This window comes from Haliaeetus leucocephalus, unplaced genomic scaffold (genome assembly GCF_000737465.1).
Source record: "Haliaeetus leucocephalus isolate CR32 unplaced genomic scaffold, Haliaeetus_leucocephalus-4.0 Scaffold306, whole genome shotgun sequence".
In the NCBI taxonomy this organism is placed as follows: domain Eukaryota; kingdom Metazoa; phylum Chordata; class Aves; order Accipitriformes; family Accipitridae; genus Haliaeetus; species Haliaeetus leucocephalus.
In genome coordinates this window covers 2,850,619-2,864,471 of record NW_010972742.1, presented here as the reverse complement: position 1 = coordinate 2,864,471, position 13,853 = coordinate 2,850,619, and the positions used below count along the sequence as shown (strand labels likewise).

Below are 13,853 nucleotides of genomic sequence, written 5' to 3'. Positions count from 1 at the left end.
CATTGGCCTCAAATTTAAGTTTATGTTTCATCTTTGAACAAACTCTGTGGAGATAATTAGGGCTTGGTAAGGTCATGGGAATGTTTTTCTTGTTTTGAAATTACAAAGTGCCATATTTGGCAATTTAACGTGTTGTAAATAATACGGCATGCACAGCCCTACGTCCTTTCCCAGGGCGAACACAGCATTATTGGACCGTCGTTGTTTTGGTAGGGGTGGTGGGGAAATGTAGAGTGGGATTGCAAATTATAGACCCAACTGTTGCGGCAGCTGCAGGAAGACTGATGGTGGAGGATGTCCTCTGCTAGCTCATCTCCCAGCCGAACCCAGGAAAAGCTTTCTGCTCCAGAGAGTTCACAGGCAAAGGGCGGTTCCTGCTGGAAATCAGCAGAAACAGGCAAGGCTGAAAAGTGAAGGAGTTTGGAGACTTGTCCTCAGTCCGTAAGGAGTAGGGAGCAGTAGGAAAATCAACGAACAGAAAGTTTTACGTGCTTTGCATGGACCTGCATTCACTCATTGACATCCCAGCAGCAGCCACAGCGTATTTGAGAAGATCGTTTGGTGCCCCAATGCAAATTAAACCATGCTGCCTCTTGCATCTAGGGTGAAGCTGGTTTGGAAGGACCTCCTGGGAAGACTGGCCCAATCGGTCCCCAAGGTGCTCCAGGGAAGCCCGGCCCTGATGGCCTTCGAGGGATTCCTGGTCCAGTCGTGAGTATTCCCAAACTGAGCAAAGTCTGAGAAAGCACCAGGAATGACCCTGCCCAGAAGCTTTCCCATAACCCATCAGCCTTGGAAGATGCCTTTCTCCCAGCGTAATGTTCTGTCTATGCTTAAATGCCTGACAGCAGGTAAAACATATTTAGTGGAAATAATATAACAGTGAATATCATCTCCCAGCATGTTTTATTTGAGTCTTGGGTCTGCTTACCTGCTCTCCATGGGTGAGAGTTTCCATGACCTCCAAAGTCCGTTTTCCAGTAGAGATTTGAGCATGAAAGGAACATAAATCCTTGATTTTTTATGGCCTTTACCATCTGTGAGAAGTCAGGGCAAATGTTCCCTGGCACAGGGACCAGGTGAGGATGGGTGAATAATCAGAATAATCCCAACTGGGAGCACTGCTGTCGTGAATGATTGTTTTGAGGGAATTGCACTGTTTTACAGGGTGAACAAGGTCTCCCGGGATCCCCTGGCCCAGATGGTCCTCCAGGCCCAATGGTATGTCCAGACCATCAAATTCCCTGAGTTTTTGAAATGGGTGAATGCATTTTACATTAATTCATTCTCTCTTTTGTTTCCCCCCCGTCTCCCAAAGGGCCCGCCGGGTTTGCCTGGTCTTAAAGGAGACTCTGGTCCTAAAGGGGAGAAGGTGAGAATGGCACGCACCATCTCGCTGCATGACCTGATGCCGCCATCTGGGTGTGGGGGGAAAAAATGTCGTTGTAGAGGGCTCCTGTGGCTGGCAGGACAAGGCTGAAAGTGCCACCAGCCCCGTGTGCTCTCTCTCCTGCTCTGGAAGCATTGGACATATCTTCAGAGGAGAGATGGAGAGTTGTGAGTGTGCCCCAAAGGATGAACCAGGTTGTGCTGTGGGTCAGCGTGTGCCACTGCCTGCCTGGATCCAAGACTGGGTTTCCCGTCCCCACGTCACCAGCTCTGATGACGACAAGATGACACGGAGCAGCTGAATTGCTGCATTCCCCTACGTCAGCCCTTGCAGTCCACGGCAGCTCTAGTTGTCAGAGGCGCTTTAGCAGAGGGCATAGGGAGGTGCAGACACCTGGCTTGCTTTAGGGCATGATTCTCAACCTTGTAGAAATTTATGTAATATGTGTTAGCGCACAAAATGAGCAGGTGCTCTGGTGCAGCTTTGCTTTTTCTATATTTGTAGCATTTTCTGTTGCAAAAAGCTAGTGCTCTGCTCTGCTCTGCTCTGCCACTTCGAGGTGTCAGGGATAGCTACAAACTCCTATCACCTTGCTTAGATATTTGGGGTTATATCTAGAAATGTCTTTGCTGGGTAGCTTTGGCATTTAGTTACCTCCATTGAGAGATCATAATTAACATCTGCTGTTTTCCTCTAGGGTCATCCAGGTTTAATTGGTCTTATTGGACCGCCAGGAGAGCAGGGAGAAAAGGGTGATAGAGGTCTCCCAGGCCCCCAGGGTTCAGCAGGACCCAAAGGAGAGCAGGTAAGTATTCTGTAAGACCTTAATTAAATGTGGTTTTTTGCTGTGGGCTTTGCTGCCTTTGAGCAGGTACGGCATAGCAGAGATGGTCAACCTCGGCAGGAGACTCTTGCTAATTTTTGAGGAATATTTTCTATATTAATGTAGTTTATTCTACATGTGAAATGTAGAGATGTTCCAAAATGATCCATTTTAGTGGAAAGCAGATTCTCAAGGGTCATATGAAAAGAGTTGAATAGACTTGGAAGGATGGTAACATTAAATATGCATCTAGAGGACTGATTTTTAAAACTGTGTGCCTAAATGAGATATAAAGTTCCCTGGTCATGCTCTTGTCTGGATCACACACACATTTAAAAACCAGTTAAACCTCCAGATTTGAATGGAGTCCTCCAAAAGCTGTGAGCAGCTGTGGTCAACTCACAGTGGTCAATGGTGCGCAGATGTTAGTTGTGTAGATATAGACCAGCATCGCTGCATGCAAGTCAACGTTGTTCTGCTTTTATTTTTCAGGGTATCACAGGTCCTTCTGGACCAATTGGACCTCCAGGGCCACCAGGATTACCGGTATGTGACATGTAATTATCTTTTAATTTCTCAGGAGCTACACAGCCCCTCTGGGGTCACCTTTGTGCTCCCAGATACCCAGCTCGGTCCTTCTGGCCTGACCTTGTATGAGGATGCTGATGGGAAGGGGGGTTGCCCAGCTGAGCCCATTATAAACACTTGCATTGAGTTACAGGAGTACTGGGGGGTGACGCACGAGGTGAGAGATGGGCACAAGGGACGCGGCGTGATCGAGGCAGGGAAATTAGCCCACCCTGTTTCTCTCCCCCTTTCTTTTGGATTATCTACAATCACACGGTGATTTCTTGCACTTTTTGCTATTTGCATTTTTTTTTCACTGGGTGCCCAAAGACGGCAGCCTGCACCCTTGGGCGACCAGTATTTGCTCTTGCTGGGTGTCCTTAGCACGGAGCCAGGAACAGCTCCAGGTTACGGTAATCACACAGCAGCTTTTCCAGTTGCCATCCGGGCAGGAGTGTGGAGCGCTGACACAGATTGGTCTGACACAAACGCTTTTTTGTACGTTGGCAAACGAAAGCAACGCCGAACTCAAGTGGATGTGAAACAGAAAGGAAGTGAATTAAAAAGACCACCTTGTATAACATTACTCTGTCTCTCCCTAAGGAGAGACCGATGACTTCTCTGCTAGGAAACGTACTGACTCCTTTCTGTATTTTTCTCTATACAGGGTCCACCTGGTCCCAAAGGTGCTAAAGGATCATCAGTGAGTATAGACATTGTTAAACAAAGAGGCTGAGGAGCTCTTATTAAGTGCATAACCTGCTGCGACTCCTCCACATCAGTGGCATTAAGGCAATTAGCCAAAGATGACTGTAGCAAATGTAGCCTTTTCAGGCTGTCTAAGCCCAGAAATTATAATTGGGAAAGGTTTCTATTGCACACACTGTACTTCATTGAACATCAGTGCAGCAAAGATCATAAGGAGGAATCCAGTGCATCGTCCTTAGGAGAAAAGCTACTGCTGTAAAGTGGAGGGTATTAAAAATAGACTGTGAAGCGGGAGGTGGCAAGCTGAAAAGCAAAGAACTCTGTGAGAAATGCGACACTGAAGCGAGCTTCATGTTACAGATCTCCTATGCAGACAGCTAAAAATTCTTCTTGGGCAACTTCCTAATGTCTTTTTCCCAAGCAGAATTCAATGTTTTATTAATTTTAAGATTTTACTTGATTTATATAACTGTCGAATTGATTTAGAGAGTTAACGTTTTCATGCGTTGGAAGGATCCTTCCTCTTCCATAGGAAGCCTAAGCAAAATTTGACTGTTTAACCTCAAGTGTTTGATCTTTTCTTTTACCTAAGCATCGAAAATAACCAAAATAAATATTTTCTTGGGAGGGTGCAGGGAGACTCCTCTTGCGTGCCTGAAGGGACAGGGAGAAAGTTTTTTGCCACAAGAGACCATTAAAAGAAATCATGTTTGGGATGTGATATGTGACGAGTGCTTTTTCCTGAGTGACTCATGTTTTTTCCCTTGTTTTTCCACCCAGGGTCCAACAGGTCCAAAGGGTGAATCAGGTCTTCCTGGGCCCCCAGGGCCTCCTGTAAGTAGAACCCATTACATGAAGTGTGAAATGAGGTTCAGATTTAATGGGTGTTGTAAAGTTAGGAAGTGGAAGATTCCTGGACAAAGATTCAGCATCTCAGGAGTCCTAGCAAAGGATTGGCATCTCTTAGAGATGCTGGGGAAGAAAGTAGGGTGTGAAGGGAGAAGTTACTAATGGGAAGATGACAAGAAAAGATGGACGCAGTGTTCAAGCCTAGTAGCCAGGGGTTTTATCAGAACCATCACGGGTGTTTTACATGTCTAGTGTGTATCTTGTGATGCTGTTTCTCAGCGCCGGTGGCTGCTTTGGCCATCTCTTCCCTCTCTTCCCCACTACCAATACAGTGAGAAGTGGTGTCTTCTTTCCCCGCAACTCAGGGTCCTCCTGGAGAAGTTATCCAGCCACTGCCCATCCAATCTTCCAAGAGGACCAGGCGAAATATTGATGCCAGCCAGCTGGTGGACGATGGAAATGCCGACAACTACATGGACTATGCAGATGGCATGGAGGAAATTTTCGGCTCGCTGAATTCCTTGAAACTGGAAATTGAGCAAATGAAGCATCCGTTGGGCACTCAACACAACCCAGCGCGTACCTGCAAGGATCTGCAGCTCTGTCACCCCGATTTCCCAGACGGTGTGTCCCGGGACAGAGGGGGTGCAGGGAAAATACTGGGGGTTTCCCAGCTCCACACAGTGAATACAAGCGAGTGCAGGAAGAGAAGTAATTTGGGGAGGCCCTGGCCCTGGTGCCCCATGAGGAATGTGACTGACAGAGAAGGAATACGTAGAGAAGAGTTGGCCTAGATGATCGTTGTAGGTCCCTTCCAACTGAAATATTCTGTTCTAGGAATGGGGATATATGATGAAAAATAGCTATTCCTGTAAGGTGCCACAGTATTATGTGGAATCAGAACATAGTCAGTTTTCCAAAAAATACATATAAATAGTAGCCTGTGACAGAGATGAAACATCCCGGGCAAGACGGTTGCTGAAGTGCCCACCGTTCTTCCTTCACCGTGCTGATTCTTTCTTCCCTTCTTTTCCCTCTCGTGCATCCAGGTGAATATTGGGTTGATCCTAACCAAGGATGTTCCAGGGACTCTTTCAAAGTTTACTGTAATTTCACAGCCGGTGGAGAGACTTGCATCTTCCCTGATAAGAAATCTGAAGGAGTAAGTCCACACAACTTCCCCCTCCTCCCATATCATGGTGATAAGAGATTGTTTCCTAATATGAATATTTATAGACAGTCAGTTTCAGGACAATTGAACAATAGGAAGCAAGGATTAAAGATACAGAACCTTTCTTTGTTACACAAGTTTGGCTTCTAAAATAATAAGGAATACAAAAGAATATGTTTACAAAGAGAATTTCTTTGAGTAAGGCAGATTTAAACGGTGATTTGGGACAAGTCTTTGATGATCTCCCAGGCATAATAAAATAATTTTTTTTTTTACTTTCCTTTACGAAGGCAGAGGTGCGTGTTGGCGCAGGAACTGCAGCTCCCCATGAGCTTCATTTAACTCATTCCTTGTCTTCCTTCCTGCAGCCGGGCTGCCACTCTGCTGTCTGCATGCATAAGCACCACTGATTCCTCTACCCTTAGTGTGTCTTCAGGCAGATGAGATGAATGTTTATCTCCTGTCATTTTTTCCTGGTGTTTTTTTGTGGGTGAATGATCCTAAATGATTGCAACTAGCCTCAGCGCTCTTCCTGGCATGGATGCACAAGGCTGATTAAGTCAGTTGTGTAATGATGTGCATAGCTCAACCATACTCATAATTTTTGTCCTGTACCCATGCACTCTGTTTTCCAGAGCTGCTCTCCCCGATGCCTGGGGACCAGCTCTTGCACTGGCCAAGCAGAAACTCTTGCAAAGTGGCCTGGGGGAGCTCTCTCAGTATCACAGTTGTGCTCCAGCTGGGTTAAGATGCAGAAAAAACTGTGCACTCCAGCAAAAGCCTTGCTGAATTTCTTCCGCCAGAAATATGTGCCAGCACAGGACAAATAACATGCAACATAAATCTTCCTTGAGTTTTTGTTAGGGCTGTTTAAATAGGAGATGGATTTCTTCTCCTTTGCATTAACTTGCCATGGCTCTCCTCAAAATGCTGACAGCTTAAAAAAGCAGAGTCTGCCCATGTTCTTACAGTTGCTCAGACTCCTGCCACATTGATTCTGCAAGTGGCTCTTTGGCCCCATCTCGTCCGCTGTGGAGCTGCTTTTCTGACCGCTGCAATGCTCCTCAAATGCAAATTGTGCTGCACCTTTGCAATACTGTCGTAAATAAGAAAACACTTCAGCCTGCTCTTTTTCCTTGTAGAGGAACGAAAACAGCTACCACACCAGCATTAAGTATTGGTTGAGTGGTTTTATTATAAGCCACAGCAGAGTTTAAGCCATATCCCCTTTCAGTCCATCCTTAACCCAGCAGAAACACACTGACTTGCTTTATGGTTCACGTACTGGAAAGGACAATCCCAAGACACCTGCTTAGAGCTTGGCTGTTGTTTTTGGGGAGATTTAAGGCAGAAGTGAGGGAGCTTGTGGGAGGGTAAGGGAGCAGACGGCAGCCACGCTTCTTTCTTAGGCTCTGACTCAGAAAGAATGATTCAGCTGCTTAGACGGGGCTGCCATAAAGGATGCTCCGACAGCTCATTTCTTGTCAAGGTCACCCCCTGCATCGCTCCAGGTAGTTGGAGCTCTGTCGTGTGTGATGGTCCAGCACCGACTGCGGAGGATGTGCTGCCTGTGCCATACCTTATTGCTGCACAAACGCAGGAGGCAGGCAGAGACTTTTCCTTAATCACATTTATTGCTTTTCCCAGCCCCACAGCATCTGGATTTGGCATTAGACTGACAGCAGCCTTCTCTGTTATCAGCATTGTTTTTTCCACCTCAGCCCTCCCATGAAGATCAATGCACTTTTTACCATTGATATTTCCTTTCCTCCTCTCTATCTTCCCTTTTATCTCCCCTGCCGATAGACTGCACTGCTGGTTTTGCATCCGAAGTCTCTAGGAGGCAGAAATCATTAGCCCTTAGCAAAGGAGGCTGGTGCCAAGGCAGCGCTGGGCACCCAGGATAGCACCGTGCCATCCTGTTCTGCTTGAGAGGCTGCTGGCACCTTAAGGCTCTGCCAACTGGTTTTGTAACTGGTGTATAAAGATTAAGAAAACATTTTAAAGGAAGTTGGGCAGTTTCAATAAGACATGCAGACTCTGCTTATGGAACTGAATGTAACTTTTTTTATTTCTTTTTTTTTTTTTTCTTCTTTCTCTCTTTCCTCCTTGCCGTCCACAAACTAGGCTAGAATTACTTCTTGGCCAAAGGAAAACCCAGGCTCCTGGTTCAGTGAATTCAAGCGCGGTAAACTGGTAAGATGCATCTTGGTGCTTTCTGTTTTCTTTAACCCGTGTCATATTTTACAGAGTAAAATGGCTCGTTGGCCCAAAGAACAGCCTTCCACATGGTATAGTCAATACAAGCGGGGGTCTTTGGTAAGTGGCTAACCTTGGCCCTCTAGTCTCAATCAGAGCGCATCATCTGCTTTGGTATGGCCCGATCTGTTGCATTCTGCATGCTGGACTAATAGCCATCACAAGTCGCAGTAAAAACATTTAAGGTGGAATAATGAAAAAAGAAACAAAACCCCATGGGGATGCTTTTTTCCAGTCTGCTTGACTGGAAACCTAGGAGCAGCTAATGAGCTTTCCCCAGCGTTAAAGGGGACACACGGATGTGCTGGGGGACCCTGCAGAGCTGAAGCTGTTGCAGGTCTTTCTCCGCAGCACGCTGCAAGAAGGCTGCGTCCTGCAAGGAGGGCTCTTGCTGGCTCCTAAGCAGTTCCCATTATGGCAAAGGCAAACTGGGTGTCCCCGTGCTGCTGGCCCCCAGAAGTGTAGCTTTATCCCAAGAGCTGAGAGACCCCTAATGTGATGCTTCAGCCCGGAGCTGGGCACGGTGCTGTCGCAGCTCGGGCTCACTGGTACCCAGGCTGAGGTGGTGAACCTGCACATCTCTGGTCTGGGGCAGGTTTTCCGCAAAGGATGGATTTCATCTCCTACACTGGAGATGAGCCACATCAGGGGCTCCTGTGCCACCCCTGGAGCTTGGGAGACATGAAGTCATTGGTTTAAAGGAAGATTTCAAGGCACATGCGTTTGCCAAGCCTGGTGGACAGGAATTTGACTTAGTCACAATTAAGGATTTTTTTATCAAGGGACAAGAACTGTCATAAGGTCAAACAGTGTTTGATGTCAGCAAGCAAGCAAGACAGCAACATGTAAAACAGAGAAAAACTCTGGTATTTTGTCCTGTAACAGGACATTCACATTGTGGATAGATCTCTCCCACAGAGCCCAAGCCCTGGTCAGGGATGTCAGAGCAGCAACAGATTAGTGTAAGCTAGGTCTCCTTAAGCAACACAAATCTCCCGCGTGTATATCAATTCTTGTAGGATTAGCAGGATGCAGATAATGAGCTCAGTCAAATCAGGAGAATTAGGGAAGAAGGAAATATTCAGCGGATAAAACCGACCCGGCCCTGAAAGCAGGAGATGCTCTGACATACCGCGCTGAGCTGCCTCGTGCAGTCGTCCTCTCCCCAGGGCAGAGGTTTCTTGCAGTGCCCCAAACTTCCACCTTAAAAGGCAAACAACAAAGAAAATCACCGTGTTGTTTTCCTAAGCCGCATTTCATTGCCACTTAACACGTTTTGCTCTGATTCTGCCCACAAGAAGGATATGGCTTCTGCAGCTTTTCTGCATTATCAAATAAGGCCGTAAAGCCAAGGCTTCAGCCTCGTAGCTCCTTGGAGGGCAACTACTCATAGCTTAATTAGAGAGCATTTCATCATTTAATATTATGAGTACCTCCATTCCTCCATCTTCTCTGCTTTGCTTTTTTTTCCCCCAGTCTGTTTATCAGCTATGTTAGAGGCTGAATTGCCAACCTAGAGCTTAGGGCCCATTTTTTTTAAATAGGAATTTCAGTGCTACCTGAGCCCTTTGTTCCATCTTTCTGTCTTGCCGTTTTCTTGCTTTTTTACCTGTCCTGCATTTTCTGTTTGGAAAAAAGCCACCAGCACGTAGAAGATCTGCCTAAGCAAACGACAAAACTGTTAAACACACAAGCCATAAAGTAAAGTTGGATTTTTTTTTTTTTAAAAGTACCTCTCATTTCACCCCAGGCAGTACTTGGAACCATGAGATTGGTAAACTGGGGAGACATTTGCCTGGACCCAAAATCACTTGAAATCTTTGCGTAGATGGGTGGGATGAATGACTTTGAGTTCCCCTCTGGGTGCAGCTTTGCTCCTGTTACCCCACAGAGGAGGTCCCTGGTGTCCGTCCATGCAGCCCAAGCACGGTCTCTTGGGGGGGCTGAGCCCACGGGGATCCCCGAAGCTGAGGGGAAGATTTCCACCCGGCTGCTCAGCAATGCCGAGAGCACGGGCTGCTGATGTATGTCGGGGGGCTCCGTATGAATCTCAGTGCTTGCATGAGGTGCGCAGCCATGAAGATGGTTGCCTTTCTTCTGGGGCTATCTAAAGTAAGAACAACATAGTAAATATGAAATACGAAGAAACCATCTTGTTCTGATGCTTCCGCACCGTCATTGATCAATGACACAGAGTACTTGGAGCTGATTTCTTACCATTTCTCATGATGCAGCCAAACTGCATTTATTGGATAAAAAGGTTGCAGATGTTTTCTTCTGGACTCATGCTTTTCTTCTGTGTGTGTTACACACAATTCCCAGTAGCTCTAACAAGGCCTGCCACCCATCCTGTCCTATTATCCTTCATAGCCATATGGCATCTGCCACAGGGAAACACCATCACAGAGAAAACAGGAAAGGATGGATTTTTGCAAAACCGTGTTCCCACGAGCAAGCCTTATGCACACAACCAGTTCCCAGTGGCTCCAGTTGTAAAGCTGGGACAGGTCTTCCTGTAATCTGCAGAGGCAGAACAGCAACCGAGACCCTGTAACAAGCAGTGAGGCTCCCAAACTAAGCACTGATTTGAAATAAGAACAAATAAGAGAAGCGGGTCCTGCAGAGCAGTAGTGCAGATCGCCTGTCATTGGGTGCGTGCCAAGTAGTCGGCATTTTGTGTCTCTCTCCTTCCACGTCCTGGTGGTTTTCTGGTAGCTCTCCTCCTGGCATGCGTGGCTCTCTCATGGTCAGTCATATTTAACTCTCAGGAGGACAGCGCAATGGTATCCTGACAACCGGTTGGTATACTTATTTATTTTTATTATCTTTTTACTCATGATTTTATTGTCTGGTTGTAAATCTCTTCTACTGTTTGCAGCTTGCACCGATGTTTCGTGGTACCTCGAAGAACACTATGCTGTTTGTGTGCCTGTGTTTTTCTCCTGGTCATTTCTAAAGAAACCCACTGTCCATAGAGGACAGCAAGGAGCAGCAGCTCTAGTAGCTTGGCCATGGCTGGGGATGCCACCTTGAAGTACAGTTAGTTTATACATGCAAACTAGCTGTCCCGCTGTGTGTTTGCTTCCTTGGTGGGGTAAAAGAGAAAGTCCCAGAAAGTCCTGAATCCCCTAGGTGCTGGAAATGGGTTTCAGTAAACTGTGTTTTGCAGAAATGTATTTCTAGACACCGTTCTCCTCCAAGGGAGAAAAGGAGCCTGATGTGCAGAATGGAGCAAATCCCTGTGCCAGTGCAGCTCTGTGTTTCATGATGTGCCCTAAGAGCAGCAAATGCATTTTCCCTTTAGCTGAGCGTAGCCTTGCCGACCAGGGCAGCACCACGTCCTTATCAACAGAAACAGGATTGCTGCAGGTGAAGTGCAAAGATTGCTTAAAAGCCAATGTGTTGGTGCCCAGGAAAAATGAATGGGAAATACCCCAGTGTGTGCAGAACAAAATACCCACAGCACTCAGAAAATCATCTCAAATAGGACAGAAGAATAAAGTCCCAAACCCTTACAGAAATCTGCTTTTTCTCCTCTTTAAAAGCTGGAGAAGTATGCTCAGTATTGATTTAAACTTGAGAAATACATCCCTAAATTTGCTTAGCACTGCACTTTTTTCCAACCAGGGCTGAAATCCCCCTTCCTTTCTCTTCCTACCCTGCAGTAGCCTTATTTTTTTAGCTCACAACCAGCAAGAGAAATAAACTGCCTTCAGTAGCCATGCCCTGGCCACAGGAGGACCAGAGCAGCCCCGTGCCCGTAGCGTGGCAGGAGCGGTGTCTGCACCCCGGTGGGGTGGCGAGACCGAGCCCCACGTCCAGGGTAATAAAAATGGGTGAGACTGGTGGTCATCAGACCCCCCCAAACTTGTTGCATTGCCCCTCACTGCCCAGTGTTTCCCCCTTCTTTGCTTCTCGTAGCTCTCCTACGTGGATTCAGACGGGAACCCCATCGGAGTGGTGCAGATGACTTTCCTCCGGCTCCTGAGCGCCTCGGCCCACCAGAACATCACTTACAACTGCTACCAGTCCGTAGCCTGGCACGACGCCACCACCGACAGCTACGATAAGGCGATCCGCTTCCTGGGCTCCAACGACGAGGAGATGTCCTACGACAACAACCCTTACATCCGAGCCGCCCTCGACGGCTGCGCGGTACGTGGGCAGAGCTGGTCTTGGCCAGTCCCTGCAAAACGGGTCAGGGCTGGAGGTGTCTGTCCCCCTCCCCTGGTTGTCCAGCATCATGTGTCTCGGAGCAAATCGCCTCCAAATTTTCTGTGCCTGCTGATGTAGTTGCCTTGAGGATTGTCCCCAGCATGGGAGGCATCAAGCTTGCTCTTCCCTGTGCTGGGAAAACATGATTCCACTCAAGGTCAGGGGAAGCTGCAGCACCTCTAGGAACCAGATTAATTGCTTTATTGCTGGCTGTGCATAAAGGAAGGGATCTGCCTAAAACCACCAGCTGCTTTTAAACATCCCCCCCCTTGCCTTTGCTCTTACTCTGTTTACTCACACGGGGAGAGACAAGCGATGACACCCAGTTTCGTATAAGTTTTGCAGGCTTTGATAATTTTTTTTAAGTGCTTTCAAGAAATCTTGGAGGCAAAGCATTAAGGGTTTGGCATTGGGTCGGTTGGTTTTTGGTTTTTTTTGCGGCACGCTGCTGCATGCAGCCCCAGGAGGGGTGCATGGGGGTGCATTGCTGCATCACCCCAGGGCTGGCTGTAGCACCCAGCTCTGGCCCGGCATCCCTTGAGCGGCCAGAGGAGCCCCAGCACAGCACTTTGGTTTTCTCCCTCCTTGCAAGCTCCCCTGTCCCTCAAGGGGAGCTGCCTGTGCCCTTGGGAAAGGACAAAGCCAAGTGAGGCCTGACTCTGTATAGCGAGACAAGTAGTCACAGCCCTGGGATGCAGGAGACAGAGGTTTGCATCCCCGCTTGCGATTCAAATGCAGCTTTTAGCATCTTTCTCCCCAGCTTTGTTCCCCGTGACTTTTTTGCCCGGCGTGCGGAGGCAGGCGTTACGCTGCAGCCCTCTTCTCCCACGCAGCCGGCTCGCTCTTCGCCTTCGCTGTGGCCGAGAGCGGCAGCTGGAATTTCCAAAGGGGCTCAGCATCCTCCCTTTGCTTCTGCCTCCTGTTGGGTGCCTCGTTCAGGACGGAGCTCTAAAAAATCTGCCCTCGGGAACTAAAAATTTGGCAAAGCAGGTGCTGCTTGCATTTATTTTGAGACCCAGCTTGCTGGTGCAAAAGCACGAATAATTCTCACCCTCTGCTTGAAGCCCACGGGACGGAAAGAGTGAGAGCTTTGATGGAAAGAGCCCTCCACGTAATCTGAGATGAAAATGGTTCTGTTCTGGCACACGCACGTTTTTTACTGTAGGAGCGAGGAGAAAAATCAGATTAGAATCACTTCTTTTAACACTCTTGCAGAGAGGGAAAGGGCATCCATCCTGCTTCTGGGAAGACTCAGAAACCACGTGGGGAAGTTTATCCTTAAGTACTTCATATCTCCTGCTAACGCAACGTGTCCTTGGTAAAAAGTGCCTTCCCTTCCCTTTCCCTTCTTAAGTCTCAGGGATGCTGCAAGATCGCACGCTGCACATTTTAAAGCAGATGTGCCTGCTGAAAACCCTTTTGGTTTAAGCGATTTGGCTCAGGTGCCCTGCATTCCTCTCCCTAACGAGAGATATTTGCATGGAAAGAGGATTGTAGCTCCTCCAAGTTTATTTGCTCGGTTGCTTCTCGCAGGCGGCTGTTAGCACAGCCAGTCTCAGGGTCGCAGATAAATGACTGTGGCAAGAACTAAAGCCGCGGGAGCAACAGGCGCCCGCGGTACAGAAGCATCAGGAGAGGCTGAACGAGCCCCACTGCGATGGTGGGGGACAGAGATGTCGTCTCCTGGCTCAGAGCTTTGGGCATCGCTTCCAAACCAGTATGTCCCAGTTCTTCCTCTCTGCTAGAGCCATTCCTGCAGGCTTGTAAAAAGGAGGTAAAATATGCTAAGGGAGCTTACCGCAGCCTTGCAGAAGGAGGCTCTGCGTCTTCTGTACTTCAGTACCGTCTCCGGTACCCCGGTAGGTCATCCT

At 47.8% G+C, this 13,853-nt stretch overlaps 1 protein-coding gene across 1 annotated transcript in view; it reads left to right on the top strand.

Moving 5' to 3' along the window:
• Window positions 1-13,853, top strand: part of COL5A1 (collagen, type V, alpha 1) — a 156,309-nt gene that overhangs the window by 141,324 nt on the left and 1,132 nt on the right. Inside the window, exons 55-65 of the mRNA XM_010570808.1 lie at window positions 604-711; window positions 1,168-1,221; window positions 1,319-1,372; window positions 2,088-2,195; window positions 2,706-2,759; window positions 3,448-3,483; window positions 4,269-4,322; window positions 4,703-4,961; window positions 5,387-5,499; window positions 7,636-7,704; window positions 11,689-11,922. Of these exons, the coding sequence (XP_010569110.1) occupies window positions 604-711; window positions 1,168-1,221; window positions 1,319-1,372; window positions 2,088-2,195; window positions 2,706-2,759; window positions 3,448-3,483; window positions 4,269-4,322; window positions 4,703-4,961; window positions 5,387-5,499; window positions 7,636-7,704; window positions 11,689-11,922 (1,143 nt within the window). The remainder of the gene's footprint in view (window positions 1-603; window positions 712-1,167; window positions 1,222-1,318; window positions 1,373-2,087; window positions 2,196-2,705; window positions 2,760-3,447; window positions 3,484-4,268; window positions 4,323-4,702; window positions 4,962-5,386; window positions 5,500-7,635; window positions 7,705-11,688; window positions 11,923-13,853) is intronic.